Source organism: Neurospora crassa, linkage group IV, assembly GCF_000182925.2.
Source record: "Neurospora crassa OR74A linkage group IV, whole genome shotgun sequence".
In the NCBI taxonomy this organism is placed as follows: domain Eukaryota; kingdom Fungi; phylum Ascomycota; class Sordariomycetes; order Sordariales; family Sordariaceae; genus Neurospora; species Neurospora crassa.
This window is the reverse complement of record NC_026504.1, coordinates 5,906,988-5,926,451: the sequence shown is the minus strand read 5'-3', so window position 1 is coordinate 5,926,451 and position 19,464 is coordinate 5,906,988. Positions and strand designations below refer to the sequence as shown.

Sequence of the window (19,464 nt, the reverse complement as noted above, 5' to 3'; positions counted from 1 at the left end):
TAAGCTTATAGCTTATAAGTTTAATAATTATAGCGAACGTTTTATTATAATTAATACCTTCTTACTATTTAAATCCTCTTACTACCTAACGTACTTTATAGTATAAAATTTCGCCGTTAGGGCCTATCTTAATTTTATATACCTATTTCCCTAAAAGTACCCTCTAACCCAATAGCTTTAGTACTAATACTTAAGTCCAATTATCTACGAATAATTTATATTTACTACCTATTATAATATACTATTCTATAATATAAATATCCTTTATAATTTATTAGTAATTCTTAAGCTTAAACGGAACTTTATCCTCATTTATAATAACGATTATAACCGCAAAGGTAATACAAAAATTAAATATAGTAATTTTAAAAGTAATTTCCTTAGATTATATAGTAATATATATATTTAAGTATAATTTAGGGTATCTAGCGTTAATATTCTAAATGTAGCTTTAGTCCGCTAAATAAAGAACGCTTCCAACTATAATAATATTTAATATTAATAAGGATAGTAGGATTAATAATAGTAATAATAGGGCCAGCGTAGCAATTAATAATAGGGTTAAGAATATAATAGCTAGTAATAATTCTATATTAAATATATCCTACCTTCGTAATTCAAATATATAAAGGATATAGGGAATTTCCAAATTTAATATAAGCTCCTCAAATTCTCCCCTTAACTATAATATAATAGAAGAAACTCCCCCTAAATTATAATTAGGAAACTCTACTAATAGTTGGCCTTAATTCTTAAGACGGCCGTAGGTAATACGTATATTAATAATATATATAAATTATTTATTAAAAATAATATTATTAGTAATAAAAACTTTATTAGAATTAGTAAGTATAATATAATTGTGTAAGCCGTTATAACTAAGAAGCCTACAGTAAGTACCTAGGAGTAATATCTTACTATGGTATTCGTAATCTAAGATATAGTAGAAGCTATAGGAGTTAAATATATATAAATATATTAAATTGAGCCGATCCCTGAACTAAGCCTTATATAGCGTCTTACTAATAATTAAATTGAAGTATCGGTTTCTAATATAATTAATAGACTAGAGTAGATAGGGCTAATATTTTAATAATAACCCTATTTATAATAGGAGGATAGTAATTCGTTCTAGTAAAATTCTATTTAAATATTCTACAATACTATTCTATTAATATTATTCGGTTGCAATATAATATAATACAATACTATAATTCTAATACTATTAGCGGAAATAATTATTAGAATTCTCTCTTACTTAATCCAGATGAATATAGTAGATCTAGCGTTCGGGCCGTTTTATACCCTCGGCCCAAATCCTAAAAGCGTCGAAAAGGTTGGACTTATAGACTAATAAGAAAACTTAATAATATTAAGTAAAATCGTTTATAATAAATAACCAATAACGCTCGCTATAAACGCCTCTATATTAAAATAAGCCACTTATATTAAAGTAAATATATTTTAGAAGCTTTATCCCGTAGCAAATCTTTCCTTTATAGGGTACCTACTTCAAACGGCCCACTATATAATTCTTATATATATAAGCTATTTAGATTAGTACTATACTAATAAATATTTTCTAAAGCTCTTTAATATTACGCTTGCTTAAATAAATTAGCTAGTTATACTATATCTATAAATACTTATTTAATATATAATAGGCAGTAAGGGTATACCGAATGCCCTAAAGAATAGTAAATATAACCTAATTGAAATAATAGAAGCTACTAGACTCAATCCTAATAAATCTAATTTTATTACTAGATATACTATAGAACCAACCTTCCGCTAAAATAGTAAAATTAAAGCCTTTTCGTTACAAGGCCGAAATTAAAATAAAATTACAAGTAACTTTAGGTATATAATAAATATTTTCTAGGAACAAAAAGCTAGACCTACTATTAACAATTATATAGACTTTAAATATATTAATACTATAAAGAGTAATTACAATATTCCTAATACTAAGAATTAGAAGACCGTTGTAGGGGCGTAGTAATACAAAACCCTTATTAGAACACACTAAATAATACGTAGCGCCTATATTTAAAACGAATAAGTACCGAAGGTTATTAAGAAAAATGTTAAATCTATATTCTATAACTAATATAATAACTAAATTACTTAATATAGATTGGACTAGAGGAATAACAATAGGGTATTCTAAAACCGTTATATCTAATAATTCTATAAGGGAAAAAATAGTACTAATATATCCGGGCTAGTTAAAAATCGTTAAATAAAGAACTTCCTAATCCCAATATTAATACTTACGTAGGGGTTCTTCGTTAGTATTACTCTAGGGCTCCTACACCCTATAATACCCAAATATTACTATAGGTAACTTCCTAGCATTATTAAAATAATTAAAACCCTTATACTTATTATTAGTATAATATATATTAAAAGTAGTCTTAATAAATAATTACTATAATATATATTTTCTGATCTTCTAATTAAATTCCGGGTACTACTTATAATATTACTTATTACTATAGAATAGGACCCTATATACTAAATAGGGAGCCTAAGGGAAAACTTTAATTTTCTTTTTTTTAATAATTTTAGCTATATTAGCCTTAATTACGTATAACACTTTTTCCTCTTAATTAAAACGCAACTATTCTTCAACTTAAGTAGCAACTTTAACTACATCGTCGAAAGTAATTACCAAAGTAATAATACTATTATTAATTCCGTAGATAGGGAATAAATTATAGTTTTAAAGGTAAACCTATATAAAAAGGCTATACTTTTTACTAGAGCCTTAAAGAAATTTATAATTCAATAAGGGCGCTGGTATCTTACAAATCTTATTTAACGTACGTAAATTGTTCGATAATTACCGCAACTAATTTATATAAATATAAATATCGCTATTATCCGTAAAGGTAAAGTTTTAAAATTCGTAATAAAGACGAACGAAATTAATAAACCCCTTAAGGTAAAAATACTTTTAAAGGATATTAAAAGCTTATTTAATAATCTAAAGTTTCTTAAATAGATCTTCAAAGTCTTTAATCTATTTACAACCTATAAAATAATAATAATAAATAATAAAAGTAATATACTTAAATTAAAATTTATATTATATTTGTCACGGCACTGGCGGATTGGGTCCAGTCGTGGCATGGCACGATGACCGGCACGGCAGGCATCGGCCGCGTGCATAGGCCGCCTAGGCTCTAAGTTAAAACCCCAGACGCAGGGCGCACCTTTGTACGTTTCCCTCTTTTCTTCTTCATCTTATAATTCTACTATAGACTTAGAATTAATATATTAGCTTACCTCTCGTAACTACGTCGCTCGTAATAATTATAAGATTAATCTTATACTTTCTAAGGAGGAAATTAAATATCCTATTACTGTAAAAAAATAATCTAATTACATTATATACAATCCTAATCGTATCGCATCGCTAAGATTACCCCGCGATAGTATATACCCCCGAAGAAAAGGTAATAGCTTAAGCCTCGCCGAAGAAGTAGAATACTATATTAAAAGTATTTACCGTTGTAAGTACTTAAACTAATAAAACTCAAAAGTAGGTTATTAGAATTTAGAAAAATAAAGTTACCGCTAAGTAAATTATTTTTAATATTAATAATATTTTTATTACCCCTAAGTTTGTAATTAAATAGAATAACGCTTTTTACTAATATTTATTAAACGTTATTACTATTAAAGATAAATAGGACGCTTAATTTAGGACGTTAAATATATTTAATTTAAATAATAAAGAGGCGCCTAATAATATAAAGGAAATAATTGTATTTTTTAATTAGGAAATTACTAAAAAGATGGTTAACGTTCGTTATACCTTTAAGAAAGAAGATTTATACGAGTTCTTATATACGAAAATTAGTACGATTGTAAAATATTATTCTAAAAAAAGTAATAGCCCTTCGTTTACCTTCTAACTATTGATAACTATTAATAAGGAATATTAGTTGGATTATTTATATTATAATAAATCCTACGTAGGACCTTTACTAGTAGACCTTCCAATATTTCAAAATATTTACTAGGATTTTATTAACCTAGAGGCGATCTTCTAAAAAATTAAATTATACACTATCCTTACGGAAGCGGTACTCGCCTAGTAATATAGATATTAAATTATTACTATTAATTTAAATATTAATTTAGGTAAAATATACGAATATACTATAAATTTCCTTAATTATTAGAAATTAGCCAAAAATAAAAATTTCGAATTTAAAAAGAAAGTAACTCTCTTTAAAAATACAATAACTAATTCCAATACTCCCGTAGTAATTACTAATTATAAGGATAAACTATAGATACTACACTACAAAAACGCATCGCTATATAAAAAGAATATTAATTTAATTAAAGAATTATACCTCGGGTTCATTAAATTAGGCACCGCTATAGACGGCCAAATAAATAATAATACTAAGGGTATTAATAACTCTCAAAATTAAAATTACTCCCGTTCCAACTACTAAAGTTCGTACAACGACCGGAGCCTATTACTTAACCGCTCCTATAATTACAAATAATTAAATTCCGAAGGATATTATAAGTACCTTAAATTACTAATTAAATTAAATAAAACTAAATATAACTTTACCTTAATATATTACGAACTATCTATAGTTAAAGATATACTTATTGCTATCGAGGCTTAAGTAGAAGAATTAGGAATAGAAGTAGCCCTAAAGGAGGGAAAAATTACTAATTTAAATACCATTATTATTTACCTTACTAAAGAAAATATAAATCTATAAAAGTAAAAGAAGAAAATTACTATTAATTTATCTATTTAAAAAATCCTAGAATAACATACAAGTAACTACAATTCTAATAATAATTACAAATATAAAAATACCCCAACCTCCAACCTCTCTACTTCTAATACTAGCCGATTATTAATAAAAGAAAAAGACTTACTATACTTCTATAATAAAAAGAATAAGGATACTATTTTCTTCGATATATAGTATCGCTATATTTAAAATAAATTAAAATTTAATACTAACTATTTTATAAATAATAAAACTAAGAAAATATATATCGAAAATCATACGGCCGGCAAGGCGGCCCAAAACCTAAAGCCCTATCTAGGAAATAACCTATATTATCTTAAAACTTCCTAATAATTACTTAATTATTTTAAGAATAAATACTATAATTATAATTACAAAGAGAAAGCTATCTTCAAATTTAACGAATTATAATATAAAATAAATTAAAACTTCTAGGACTTCTATAATACCTTCGTATATTTAGCTAACGAATATAACCGCCTAATTAATACTTAAAAGTAGGAATTCAATTAGAAATTCCCGACCGATATCCAAAATACTCTCCTTTTCAGTTATAGAGAAAATATAATCAACTTTACTACTTTCGTACGTATAGCGAAGAAGTATATTAAGAATAATTAGTATTTATAAAAATCTAAGTAGAAAGATAAGGGTAAAAATAGAGAAATTAAAACTTCTTCTTCTTCGTCGAATACTTCTAGTAAAATTAAGGGTTTATCCTCTTCTTCTTCATTCGTAATTAAAAGTTCAAACTCGGATTACTAGTATCCTTCCAATATATTTAAGGAGGAAGTTTGTAAGTTATTAGAAGAGAATAAGTATTTTGTCTATAAGTAGACCGGCTATTATTTTAAGGATTGCCCTAATAAATATAGTAATTCTAACTATATTAACAAACTAGTTGAGTAGTTCGTTTGCAAGGCCAAGAGGGATACCGAAGAGCCAAAAAATTAATTACTTTAAGAATTATAAATTCCCTCCTAAGGATTAAATTAGTAATAGAAATAAAAATAGAAATAAATTTCTTAAACAATTATTTAAGTAAGGAAGTATTACTTACCTCCTATACTATAATAAATAATAGAAAATCTTTAACTACAATTAATATACTTATTAATTTAGGAATAAACAGAAATATTTTTATAAATAAAGTATTCGCTAACCGTCTTATTAATTAAATTAAAATTAAGAAGCTTCGAAGTTTCAAATTATATATAGTAGGTAATTATAATAGTAAATATAGTAAAACAATCGATTTATACCTTAGGGGCACTCTTTAAATTTAAAACCGTATTCTCTCCGATAAAGTAATAATAATTATTAATTCAAACTACGACCTAATCCTCAGCAAATATTAGATATAGAAATACCGTATCCTAATAGATATAGCCAACCGATATCTCATCTTTCCCTAAATAAAAGAAGAGGAGGCCGCCGAGGAGTAGGAGGAGAGGGCTAAAATATTACTCCTCAAGAAGGTATACTATTGCATTTAGGAGCTAGAACTAACTGTTAATTAAATACTAGAACTAGAGCTTTAATTAATAATACTAATAGATCGCCTAATTAAATTGTTCAAAGAATCTAAAGTTAAAGTAATAAAAAAGGGAGAGAATAAGGACTTAATTAAAATAGAACGTAAGCTCTATAATTAATACTTACCTCTCGAAGAGGCCGACTAGCAATTACTATTACAATAGGAATATATAGTAATATTAAACGAAGAGCGTAAAGTAGACCCTTATTAAAAAAAAAATATTTAGGGATGCTATTAATTAAAGAGGGACGGACTAGGCTAGTATAAGCATTATAATAATTTAGTAATTATAAGTATTAAAACCTTCTTTAAATTCGTAGAATAGAAATATATTAGAATTATTAATCTCTATAAATTAAATTAATTTATCGAAGACTAATAGCGAAAGGACTAAATAATAGAGGATAAGGAAGAGCTTAAGGAAAGGGTAAGAAAGAAGGTGTTTAGATATATATACTAATACTTCGATATCTTTAGTAAGAAATAATCTAATACCTTACTGGACTATTGTTTAAATAATTATAGGATTAATTTAGAAGGAGGAAGACTTAAAGACCTTAACTATAGTCCCTTCTACAAAATAATAATTAATAAGCTAAAAACTTATTAGAAATATATTAATAAAACTCTCGTAAAAAGATTTATTAAAAGTAATTCAACCCCGTAGGCTATACCTATCCTTTTCGTACTTAAAGCTAATAACGGTTTATATTTTTATGTAAACTACTATAAATTAAATATAATTATAAGGAAGGATTAATACCCGTTGCTATTTATTAAAGAAACTATTTTACGTATTAATTAAATAAAAATTTTTACGAAAATTAATATACGGCAAGCCTTCTACCGGATTTATATATATCCCAACGATAAGGAATTAATAATATTTTATATTCGATATAGGGTATATAAGTATAAAGTATTACCTTTTAAATTAATTAATAGACCGTCGACGTTCTAACGATATATTAATAATACTTTAATAGGATATTTAAATAATTTCTATAGCGCTTATATTGATAATATTCTTATTTTTTCTAATAGTTTAGAAAAATATAAAATATATATTAAAAAGGTCCTAGCTAAATTGGAGGCAACCGGCTTACAAACTAATTTAAATAAGTATAAATTCTATGTAGAGAAAATAAAATTCTTAGGTTTTATTATTAGTAAGGACGGTATTACTATAAATCCCTAAAAAATTACTATTGTAAAGGATTGGTAGATTCTAACGAATATAAAAGGAGTATAATCCTTTTTAAGATTCTATAACTTCTATAGGAAGTTTATTAAAGATTATAGTTATATAGTAAAGCTATTAATAGTATTTACTAAGAAAAAGGAAGAATATAGTTGGAATAAAGATTATTAAATAGTATTCGAAGAATTAAAATTACGCTTATTAAATACGCTTATTTTAACTTACTTTAAGTATAATCGACTAATATAAATTAAAACGGACGCCTCTAACGGTATTATAATTAGCATTCTATTGCAAAAAGTAGAAGGTAATTAGAAGCTAATTATATTCTTCTCCGAAACTATATATAGTATAGAGTATAATTATTTAATCTATAATAAAGAATTTATAGTTATTATATAAGTATTATAATACTAGCGAACGGAATTTGTAGGACTACAAACGCTATTCCTAATTATTATAAACTACAAAGTATTAAAATATTTTAGTACGAAATAATTACTAAACCTTCGTTAAATAAGTTAAATTAAATTCCTAACTTAGTATTACTTTATTATATCCTACTATCTAGGTAAGGACAATAAAATAGCCAATACCCTCTCTAAGAAATCCAAAAACTTAAAGACCTAAAAGGTAAAATAGGAAGCTTACCAGACGATCCGTATTTTTAAAACCTTCGAAGACGGCTCTTTAATATATACGGACGGCTCGGTTTCTACTATTAACGCCTACCTACCCAAAATTATTAATACTATTAGTATAGTTATTATAGAAGTAGATCCAAAAATTATTAGAATATTAAGGGATTAAGGGGTATTAATTACGGATAAACTACTAGAAGGCTACGTCCTAATAAATCGCCTAATCCTTAAGAATAAAACTAATATTAAATTCGAAATTTATCGAAATATAGCTCGCCGGGGGGAAAATAGGTATTAACTTATTATTTATAACAAGATACTAATACAATATGGAAAATTGGTAGTACTACCAAATATATTGCAGGCTAGAGTAATTTATAAACTATATTCTAAAATTATAATTACCTACCCGGATCGTAATAAAACTAAATAATTAATCGCTACCCAATATTAATAACTAGGGATAATAGAAGATATCGATCGCTTTATCGCAAATTACTTAATATACTATACCTCGAAAATCCCTCGCAATAAGACCCTAGGAGAATTTCATCTATTATCCGTACTAGAATATACTTAAAATAGTTTAATTATAGACTATAAATTAATACCAAAAGACTATTACAATTTTAATAATATATTAATTATAATTGACTAACTTAGTAAAACTACTTAGACTATCCTATACTATATAAATATAATAGTAAAGGATATAGTATATATATACTATAAGGATTAATATTATATTTACAGCCTACCGAGGGAGGTTATTTCCGACTGTAGTTTATAATTTATTATAGACTTTACTAACGAATTGGCTAAAATCTTGAATATTAAATAGAAATTAGTATTATTAGGATACAATTAAATTATAGGCTAGGTTGAGATTATAAATAAATACTTCGATTAGCGCTTATATTTATTTATAAACTACTTCTAAAATAATTGGTTTAAAACTATCCCGGCTATAGATATAATATAGATAGGTATACTTTATAAGAGTCTAGGAGGGATATAACCCTACGAAGTGCTTCGCAAATTCCTTATACTTAGTACCCTCAATTAGGAATTACGTACTAACTTTAATAGCGCCCAATTATTAATATAGAAAAAGTTTAACTGTAAGGATGTTTAGGATATAGTTAAGAAGATATAAAAATATATTACTAAAGTAAGGGAATTAATATTGAAAGCGTAGAACTGGATAATAAAGTAAATAAATTAATATTACTATATACCCGACTTTAATATAGAGGATAAGGTCTTTATTATTAAAAGGAGCGAACTATCTAATAGGCCTAATTATAAATTAGACTTCCCTTTAACTAGTAAATAATTTATAATTAAAGAAATAAACGGATACTCTTACCGCCTAAATATACTAGAAAATTAATAGAGTACTAATATTTTTTATACGGACTATTTAAAGAAATACCTAAATAACCCCCTATATAAGTAATATACCGAGGAGCTGGATAGCGAATATATAGGGGATAATATCGAATAGAAAGTAGAGGAACTCCTAATGTCGAAGATATTTTACGGAAAACTTTAATATTAGGTAAATTAGAGGGGATACGACCCCGACCCGGAATACTATAATATATAGAATTTTAAAAATTCGGTGTACTTCGTAAAAATATTCTATAAAAAGTATTTAAATTAGTTAAGTCCTTTAAAGAAATTAGACTACTAGCTCCGAGTAGCGGAAGTAGAGGAATTTAACCTAAATTATAATAATAATAATATATTAGTAAAAAAAAGGATGTAATATATAAGGTAGTATATTAGTATAAGGAAATAATATAATTCTATATTAGGAGGAAGAAGTATATTAAAGGCTTACTTTAATATAGTTACTAGGTAGGTTGTTTAATATATTGTAGTAGATAGTTGGCGTAGTTGGTAATAGTATAGAGACTTAAAATTAATTAATTAATTAAAAGCTTAAGAATACCCCCCCTCTATTTAGAAAGCGACTATATTCGAGCTAAAGTAACGGCGAACTTTTTTTATTTTTTATACGTTTTCTAATTAGTAGATATAAGCTGGGGGCCTACTTTATATATATCTAGCTTCGGATAGTGCGTTGTATACGATTCGGGACGAATCTTTTTATACCGGGGGGGTAATATTATAGTACTAGCGGATTGGATTTAGTTGTAGTACGGTACAATAACCGATACGGTAGGTATCGGCCGCGTATATAAGCCGCCCAAGCTCTAGGTCAAAACCCCAGACGCAGGGCGCACCTTTATACATTTCCCTCTTTTCTTCTTCATCTTATAATTCTACTATAGACCTGGAATCAACGTATTAGCTTGCCTCTCGTGACCACGTCGCTCGTAACAATATTTATATTTAGTCTCTATACGCCTTATTATCCTCGTCGTTTTTACGCTTCGGCTTAACGGAGGTCTCTAAAAGGTCTCCTTTTCCAACTATTCGAATATAATTCGAAATATTTTATTTCTAACGTACCCAATCGTTATTATTACCAAACTTAGTAATACTATTAGCTCCAACGAACAAATTACTATTACTAGACATTATTAAATTAGGAAACTAGTTTAATAATAGGGAATAATCTATTAGAATTTACTAAAATTCTAGGATTTAACAAACTACTCTCAAAACTACTAAAATTCTAAAAATCGGAAGAATTAGAACTCTAAGGACTACTTATAGAATCCTCAACGTATAAAATCTATAAATTAAATATTCAGGTTTCTTAAACGCTAAAATACAAATAATTTAGAAGAGTAATAACTTTAAAACCCCAAATATTAATAAGGCTTAGCGGTAAAGGAAGTATAAATAATATAAATAGGGAAGAAATAAAAAATAAAAAAGTAATAATAGTAGGGACGTAGGGTATATCGGGATTAGAATTACTAAAAATTCTTATAGCGTATAAAAAAAAAATTTTGCGTGCAAAGCGAAGGAAACCGCGGCAATTTAAATATCTAATTACAATAGCGGGCTAGAATAGCCGAAGCTAGAAATTATACTAGTACGAATATTATAATACTAAAGTCTTATTACCACTAAAACTATATTTATTCGATAGTACTATACCCGTATAGAAGACGGCCGGGGGCTTTCTACGCCTCAATATTGCAAGAATAAATTTTATAAATCGAAAGTAAAGGGTAAACTAATACGAATATTTTATCGGAATAGAAACTTAAAGTAATTCTAATATATTTTCGCTATAGTAGCGTTACTTTTAAATTAAATTATAAGGTAGGCGATATCCGGTATACTTCTAATTGAATAATTATAATAAATATTTTAATTAAAATTTAGCTAAATAAGTAATTTCTAATTATCTTATAATAATCTTAATAGATTTAACGAATTATTATCTTCGATTTTGTACTTAGAGTACAATTTTAATAATATTAAACGTAGATTTTAGTATTTTAAGCAAAATCTCTATAAATTCGATTTAATAGGGTAGCCCTATAATTAAGCAGACGAACAATTACCTTAGCACAAACCCTTATTTTAATATTTATACTTTAAGCGCTCTAGAGTCTATATACCTCTATCGAAATAAGGGAGATTTCGGAGGGTTTAGATTTCTTAACTGTAGCGCAACGTTTCTAAATATCGTAAAATAATAAATTCAAACGCGTTTAAAGAAAGTAAGGAAAGGAAACTTAGCTTATTCGCAGTAGTAAGCGCGCGCAGTCCGGACTCATAACCTATTGAAGTAGAAGGATAGAACGAAGACATTTCGGTAGAAAGGCAGTTTAATTAAGTTAGAGGAAAGAAAGAGAAGAAAGGAGTGAGCTAGTCTCACGATATTTATATACACGGTTAGAGTGGATCGGATACCCTTGATAGCCTTTGATAAGGCTGATAGAAGCGATATGCTTCAACACTATAAGCCTTCGCTTCTTTTGTGACTACAATAATGTACCCAGACTATTAACAGTTCTCAATTCACAGATTACGAGGAATCAGACGGCAGCGAATTGGAGGATTATGCGAGGTTCATTCGGAGAGAGATGCCTCCGATTGTCCGAAGGGAGCTTGAAGGCTTGCCTGACCAGGATTTCCAGAACAGAGAGCGCTTAATGCCGCGGCTGGTCGAAATCATATCAAACCTGCAATCGAGGTTACTTGATGTATACCGACAGTCACCAGCATCTGGACACGACCCGCGACCGCAACCTACTACAGAAGTGGATCTCTCCCACGACAAACCAAGGGAGAGCGGCAGTGGATCGGGTACGACACCATCAGCGTCGGAGTCTCTTGACACTCTCACGCCACCACCGGTTCCGGACTTGGTAGTCAACGCTGACGAATTTGTCGATTCGCTTCTGGGCCTTGACTTCGAATACAATGATATGGAGATAACCTCCGAAGAGCTTCAGAAGTTGCTGGATGATTGGGCTCAACCTGGGGACATGGTCAATGATGAAAAGTCAGTGTAATTGCTTGGTAATAGCAGTAGAGGTACCTATGCTTTAGCTGTACTCAATCACATAGTTCGCCCGCTGGACTTTTCGTAAACCCGTACTCTTCGAGTCCACCCTTTCAGTAGACGTGAATGCATGGCTAATACGAGCATCAATCCTCATGCTCAATCCCCTCCCTCAGGATAGCAACCTGCTTCTTGATCTCAACCCAAAGCACATACTTGTCCAGATCCTCCTCATCTCCACCGTCACCTCCATCATCACTGCCATCCGAGTCTCCAAGGGTCAACCTCTCCCAATCATCCTCGATCCCACTCCTTGCCAAAATCTCCTCCTTCTCCTTGGAATCCCTCGCAATAGTCAGCAAACTCGCCACAAAGGCTTCCTGGATGTACGCAAAGCTGAAATCATCCGTAATCTCGGCAATCTTCTGGATCAACACATCCGGAAACTCAATGGTCTCGTTTCCTTTTAGCTTGTTCTGCCAGAACTTGCAGTACGCGACTCTTTGCTTGAGGTCCGGGTTGGGGAAGAGGTACTTGCGATCGAACCGCGAAGGACGCTTGGAGATGCCGGGATCGAGCCGTTCCAAGTGGTTGGTGGATCCGATCATGAAGATGCCGTCGTTGGATTTGAGGCCGTCGACTTCGTTGAGAAAGTAGGAGCGCACGTTGTCGGTGACGAGGGAGTCGAGGTCTTCAAAGATGAGGTAGCAGGGGGCGAACTGGCGGGCTTTTTGGAAGATTTGCGAGAGGGCGTATTCAGGGCCGGCGTACTACGTTTGTTAGCACTTCCCATTTCATGCTCTGGGTCAACGGATGGATAAAGGGCACTCACCGAAACCAAACTCCTCACATACAAGCTCGGCACGCTATCCTCCCGATCCAACAACGTCTTCATCATGGCCTTGATACTGATCGTCTTGCCGTTCCCCGGCGGGCCCCAATAAATGACTCCCCTCTTCCATGGCACCTTCAACTTTTTGTACGTCTCCTTGCTCTCAAAGAAATTCAGGTGATCCTGGATAAGGGCCTCCTTCATGTCTCCATCCAAAATCACATTCTCCCAGCTCGCTCCCTGGATACTCTCCCACAGCTCCCGACTCTTCTCCCACCGTCCGTGATCATATACCCAAATCTCATTCAGCAGCGAGTCGGACCATTTACCGGCGGCCAACAACAGCGACTCGGAGTGGTGCGTCGACGGAGCCAGGATGTAGTTGTTCTTCAGGTGCGGGTAGGCCGAGGCCCCGTCGCGCCCGTCGACGATGTACAGAATGAATTCCTTGGATTGCCATTTGAGGAGGTACTTGGCAAAGATGATGTCCTTGACCAAAAAGCCGGGGGAGTTGTCGATGCGTCGGGCGGGCGGGACGTAGGATGTTGTGGACAGGCTGGTGGGGTATTTGTTGGCGGAGGAGCAGAGGTCTTCGGTGAGCGGGGTGATGGTGGCGTGGCCGGCCGCAGCGAAGCCGAGAAGGTTGACCGAGTAGATGGGTGCGATGGTTAGTTCGAGGTTGGGATATTGCCTTTTGAGGGTGGCGGCGATGACGCATTGTGTGTCGATGCGCCGGGCCGAGGCGTGGTTGAAGAATTCGGCGGTTGTCCTTTCATAGTGCCCATGTTGAGGCGGTGGGTGGCCGTGACCGGGAGGAGGGTGGTGAGGGTGGTCCATGTCGGGTTCCATCTTGACGTTGGCCGTAGAAATGAACAGAGATGTGGATGATGTGTGTCTTTTTAAGATTTGGCCAGGAAGATGGGACGGGAGGTTGGGATTGCGGGGAAGCGTGTTTGTTTGGTAGCCCCTGAAGATACAGTGACTTCTGACTGGTTGTAGTGGGGATGTTGGAACGGTTGTTGCCTGGATGTGACGAGTTGAAGCTGACGTGGAACGACGCGCGGGTCCGATCCGATTGAAGGCGCCATCACACTACAAGAACGATTGGTTGCTGGGAAGTCTTGATTTGGCGTAGCTTTGGTGGAATACGGGATCTACGGAATGTCATCAGTCATCACCGAGTTAGCCTGCAAGGCCTGTCAAGAACCGTACCGCGCACTAACACCTCCAATGCTACGCTGAGGATGACCTTGGGATACAGGTCGAGACCAAGATGGAGAGGTGGAACCAAATGTCCCAGATATAAGCAGTAGACATGCTGCCAGCCCGGTTTCGAGCCTGCAAACTTGGTATGACCACAGTTCCACGTTTGAATCTAGTTGACACAAGTGCAGATGCCCTGGCTCCGTTTCGAGGCTAATCCAACAAACGATTTCGCGGCTTGCTGAATGTGTTAATTTTGAAGGGGGTGGTAACGCGAGTGGTGCGAGCGGCTCTAGTGGTTGGCCGATCACCAGTCTGCCCGCGCTGCGAATTGGCCGACGTCAAGTCACGCACATTGAGCCTGTCAACTGGTAATTGGCCCTGAGGACTTTTGAGCGTATGTGTATCAGTCGCCGCAAAAACCAGCCTCTTGACTTGGTGCGCAACATCCTTGACAGCCTGCTCTGCCACTTCCGACCACGCCGTCAGCTGAAGCCAGCCGTGGGTGAGGTTGTCGTAGTGACGCCAGCGAGTCGGTACTCCAGCTTGTGACAGCTTGCTTGCGTATTCGCAGCCGACGTCTCGCAGGGGGTCGTAGCCAGAGGTGAACACGGCGGCGGGTGGTTGATGACGGAGGTCCTCGACGGATTGCATACCGGGCGAGACGTAACGGTCTTGGGGGGAGATGTCTGGAAGAGCAATGGGTTAGATGGATGGCAGAAGAAGACTGAGATAGACGACCTGCCTTCGGATCGTGGAAGGTAATTGCTCGCAAAGCCAAAGATGCCGTTGCATTCCAGGTAAAGACCGGAATTGTTCTCTGTCGCGGCCGGCGTATCAAACGGCAGTCTTGCCTCGGGATACAGCAAGATCTGCCCAGCCAGTGGCTTTCGTCCTTCATCCATCCTCCTCAAACAGATGGCTGCTGTCATGTTTCCGCCCGCCGAATCCCCTCCACCCACTACTTTTTCAGGATGGACCCCTCTTGTCTTCCCTCCCTCGCCCTGCACCCAGTCGATCACGGCCGAATACTCATCCAATTGCACCGGGTACTTGAACTCGGGCGCCAGTCTGTACTCCACCGCGTAGACCTGACAGCCTGACTCCTCGGCGATCAAGCGAAGTCCATTTTCAAACTCGTCTACTGATCCAACGGTATACCCGCCCCCATGGAAGTATATCAAGGCCCCTGCTTTTCCTTTGTTGCGGTTGTCCTTTCCTGAAGTTGGATACAGAATACGAACAGGAATCGTCCCATGGGGCCCTCGGATGGCAGTAAACTCGACGTCATCGATCGGATGGATTTTGTCCTTGGGTAGGGCATGGAGACCAAACACGTCTTGATGGCGTCGACGCTCAACAGAAAAGTGTTCTTGGCCACCGAGCTCGAGGAGTGGATGGGTAGAGAGAAAGTCGCGGATGGAGTAGTGGAGATCGCGAGCGCGGGACCCGACGGTAGGGATGCGCGGGTCGATGGAAGCGCTTGTTCCGATGTTCGGTGTCGAGGCTGAAGAAAATATAGGGTGCTGGGGCCCTGGAGGAGAAAAGGTGAAGGCAGAGTTGTTGGACATGTTGTAACGCCTGCAGGCCGGAATTGCGTTGTTGGCTTCAATTGTTGATGAATTCCACTTGCACGAGCGGGAGGGAAAGAGACGGATTCAGCTGTAGTGAGATGGAGGTGCTCGGAGTGGTTCCCCGAGCGGGGCCTGGGATGGCACTTACAGGCGCCCGCTAGTGTACAGCAGTGAGGTACTGCGTAAAGTGCGCTGAGACCTCATGCTACACTAAGTAACATCCCCCCCGCCGCGATCCGCGGCGTGACTGGTTGACGTCACAATTGAAGAGAAGGTCGACTACCTCTAGAGGTAGACTACTAGAGGTACCCAGGAAGTGGAAGACATCCCGAACATCATAAGTGTTCATCTGAATCATGGAGCGGTTCAGTTGTGAGACAATTCATCGCATGTCTCAGTCCCCCTATCCCAGCCGTTGCGGGCCGAACCTAGTGTAGAGTCCGCGACAGGACAGCAAGGGATGGCTGTCTTTCCTCTCGACGACACCTTTTGTTTACTTTTCTCTTGTTTACATTCCTGATGGACCATGTTGTCATTGGGTGTCTCTCAGCCTATCCCAAAGCGATGTCGTCAATACTTCCCATTATAGACCGCCAGTGGTCTGACTACCGTCTTGATCACTCACTGTCTTTCAACGTGGCAGGCTGGCAGGTTCTTGACTTGCAGGAAGCTATCGACAAGGGCCGTCGGGGTCCCCATTCGATGACGGAGAGAGTGCCGAATGATGGACATGCTCCACGCCTCATGTGCCAATTGATCTGTCCCGGGATTTTCCCCAGCCCCTCCACTCCCTAGTCAGGGTGAAGCATTGGTATGTAGGAAAAAACGGTATATGAAGGCGAAAGTCTTTTTCACAAGACTGTAGTTTTGAAGGATATCATCACCATCATGATAATTCCAAGTTGACTTTAATGTCCACCTAGAGGCAGTTCCAACGGCGACGTTCCAAAACGGCCTCACCTGCAGACCCCAATCCACCAATCAGCATCCTCCTCTTATACAAGTACCCGACGCCATCACCCTGATTCTGCAGTGACCCCTCGCCATTCGCTGCATGGTCCCCCGAAAGCGTCCGTCCACCCTCCCGAATTTTAGGCTCTGACACACCCGACCCCCGCGCCATGGCCGGGCGTGTGCGCTACCAAGTTCGTCGTCTCGCTCTGCCATCCTCATCGGCAAACCATCATTCAGGATGTGAGGCCCGAACCTACACCTGCACCGCGACCACCACCTACACCGATGCCGACTACGGGTACGGCTGGTTTCAATTCGGCAGGATGCCACCCCAAAAGGTCCAGCCGCAATTCATAACCCTCCGCACAGCGAGCGCAAAGTCGTCCGTTGTCTCCAGTGTCTCGAGTGCGACGTCCACAGCATCAAACGCAAGAGATTCAAAAACCAGACCCAAAGAAACCGCCGCCGCCGCCGCTGCCTCAACAACAACAACGACAACAACAACAACGCCGATCCAAGACACAAGCCGTTCCGGCCTCTTCTGGGAGTCGGCCGGTCTCGACATCGAGCCCCGCTGGGCCCGACAACCCGACATCGACGCCATCGCCCAAGTCGTCCGCCGCCACCTCGGAATAACCTCCCCCTCGCAATGCGTCGTTACCTTTCACTCCTCCGGCACCTACAACAAGCTCTACCACGTAAACTCCCCAGCCCATGGCCGCTACCTCATGCGCGTCATTCTTCCCGTGGACCCGCACAACAAGACCCGAGGCGAGGTTGCCTCGCTCCAGCTCGTGCGGTGCAAGACCGACATTCCCGTTCCCGTGGTGGTGGCCTATGACGATACGAGTGATAACGAGATTGGGTTCGAGTGGATCTTGATGGAGCTGTTGGAAGGACAACCGGCGCATTTGCGATGGAGGAAGATGAACATGCGGCAGAAGGAGAGATTGGTGGGAAGGATGGCCGAGTTCCAGGCGCAGCTGTCGAGGTGCGGGAATATGACGGAATCGGGGTTTAGGGGAATAGGCACGCTGGGAGCTACCTCGAGGGGAGACAGCGACTATGTGGACCTGATGATGCCCGAGCCTGGGCCCATGGTCTCTCCAGTGTTCTTTACGGGGGAGCGTTGGCATTATCCGGTGTCGAGAGGGCCGTTCCAATCAAGCCACGACTGGCTCCGGTCCTACCTCAACGTCATCATCAAGGAGCACAGCGCTACTCTTGCTCAGCCACCGCCCAAACTCCCCGACGATACAGACCGCGAGAAGAGGGAATCAGCAGAAGGAGTTACTCGAGTCGCCCGCAAGTTAGCCCGCCTCTTGCACAAACTCTTCCCGCAGCTTGTGCACCCACCAGAGCGTACAGTCCTTTGGCACGGCGACTCCCTGTCACTCGATAACATGCTCGTCGACGAGAACGGGCGCATCACGGGTGTCGTGGACTGGGAATGCGTGTCGACGATGCCGCGGTGGGTATCCACACAATTTCCCGAGTTCCTGCGTGGCGGTGTTGAGCGCGAAGAGGAGCCGCACCGGAGCCGGTATGCCGACGTGTTCAGTGACGAGGAGGCCTCGGAGGAAGGACAGGATGGTGGCATTGAGGATGTTCCGGACAACGAAGGAAAGACGGAGCTGTACTGGATACACCTAATGGAATACGAGCAGACGCAGCTGAGGAGGGTTTACAGTGCCAGGATGGGCCAGTTGATGGGTCACGGGTGGGATGCGGAAGTCGAGGAGGCCGCGCTCAAGGTGGACTTTCTGGGCGCGGTAGCCAAGTGCGCGCAGGGCTTGTACCTCAAGAGAATCGAGCAATGGGTGGATGCGGTAGAAGGTAAGGAGTTTGTCAGGTTGGGGGATGTGTTGAGAGGGGGTGTGGCGGGGAGAAAGGATTCGAATGCGTCGACTACTTCGGGGCCGACAGACACCAGAACAACGCCGGGAATAACAACAATAAAAACAACGGCGACATTGAGCCCGAAGCGCGGGTCGGAAAATCAACGGCCACGGTTTTCCATCACCAAGATCTATTGACTTTTGACATACCCGACATCGCTGTCATTTTTCTTCTTTAGCTAGCGTTCTTGTTATAGCATGCCTTCCTTTTAGCGAGCGTTCATGGAATTCATGTCATTCCTCGTCTGCCGATCTCTCTTCCTACGGGATTGCCAATTTGCACTGTCTGGTGGTTGTTGACCCCCCCTTTTAGCTCCCCTTTCGCCAAGTTCGCCATTACTAGCTGGCGGTGTACGCGGTGTGCAAAGGAGGTAATTGCACCATCACGAA

The 19,464-nt window shown here is 37.4% G+C and overlaps 4 protein-coding genes across 4 annotated transcripts; 2 read left to right on the top strand and 2 right to left on the bottom strand.

Annotated features, from left to right (window-relative positions):
* Window positions 1-12,191: 12,191 nt before the first annotated feature.
* Window positions 12,192-12,623, top strand: NCU16904 (hypothetical protein; the record flags this gene model as incomplete). The annotated part of the gene is made up of 1 exon (XM_011396148.1): window positions 12,192-12,623. The coding sequence occupies one exon, from the start codon at window positions 12,192-12,194 to the stop codon at window positions 12,621-12,623; it is 432 nt and encodes a 143-aa protein (XP_011394450.1).
* Window positions 12,602-14,290, bottom strand: NCU05160 (ATP-dependent Zn protease). The gene is made up of 2 exons (XM_956771.3): window positions 13,446-14,290; window positions 12,602-13,383 (listed from the first exon to the last, which is right to left on the bottom strand). The coding sequence occupies exons 1-2, from the start codon at window positions 14,280-14,282 to the stop codon at window positions 12,760-12,762; spliced, it is 1,461 nt and encodes a 486-aa protein (XP_961864.2). The 5' UTR covers window positions 14,283-14,290; the 3' UTR covers window positions 12,602-12,759.
* A 571-nt stretch (window positions 14,291-14,861) lies between these two features.
* On the bottom strand, window positions 14,862-16,219 carry NCU05161 (alpha/beta hydrolase fold-3 domain-containing protein; the record flags this gene model as incomplete). Its single annotated transcript, XM_956772.3, has 2 exons — window positions 14,862-15,337; window positions 15,457-16,219. The coding sequence occupies 2 exons, from the start codon at window positions 16,217-16,219 to the stop codon at window positions 14,862-14,864; spliced, it is 1,239 nt and encodes a 412-aa protein (XP_961865.3).
* Window positions 16,220-17,343: 1,124 nt separating this feature from the next.
* Window positions 17,344-19,375, top strand: NCU05162 (hypothetical protein; the record flags this gene model as incomplete). The annotated part of the gene is made up of 1 exon (XM_956773.2): window positions 17,344-19,375. One exon carries the CDS (start codon window positions 17,344-17,346, stop codon window positions 19,210-19,212), a length of 1,869 nt encoding a protein of 622 aa, XP_961866.1. The 3' UTR covers window positions 19,213-19,375.
* Between the last annotated feature and the right edge of the window lie 89 nt (window positions 19,376-19,464).

Coding starts and splice junctions, on each gene's coding strand:
- NCU05160 (XM_956771.3), bottom strand. CDS start 14,282: ATGGACCACCCTCACCACCCTCCTCCCGGTCACGGCCACCCACCGCCT. Junction 13,384..13,445: donor ATGTGAGGAGTTTGGTTTCG/GTGAGTGCCCTT, acceptor TAACAAACGTAG/TACGCCGGCCCTGAATACGC.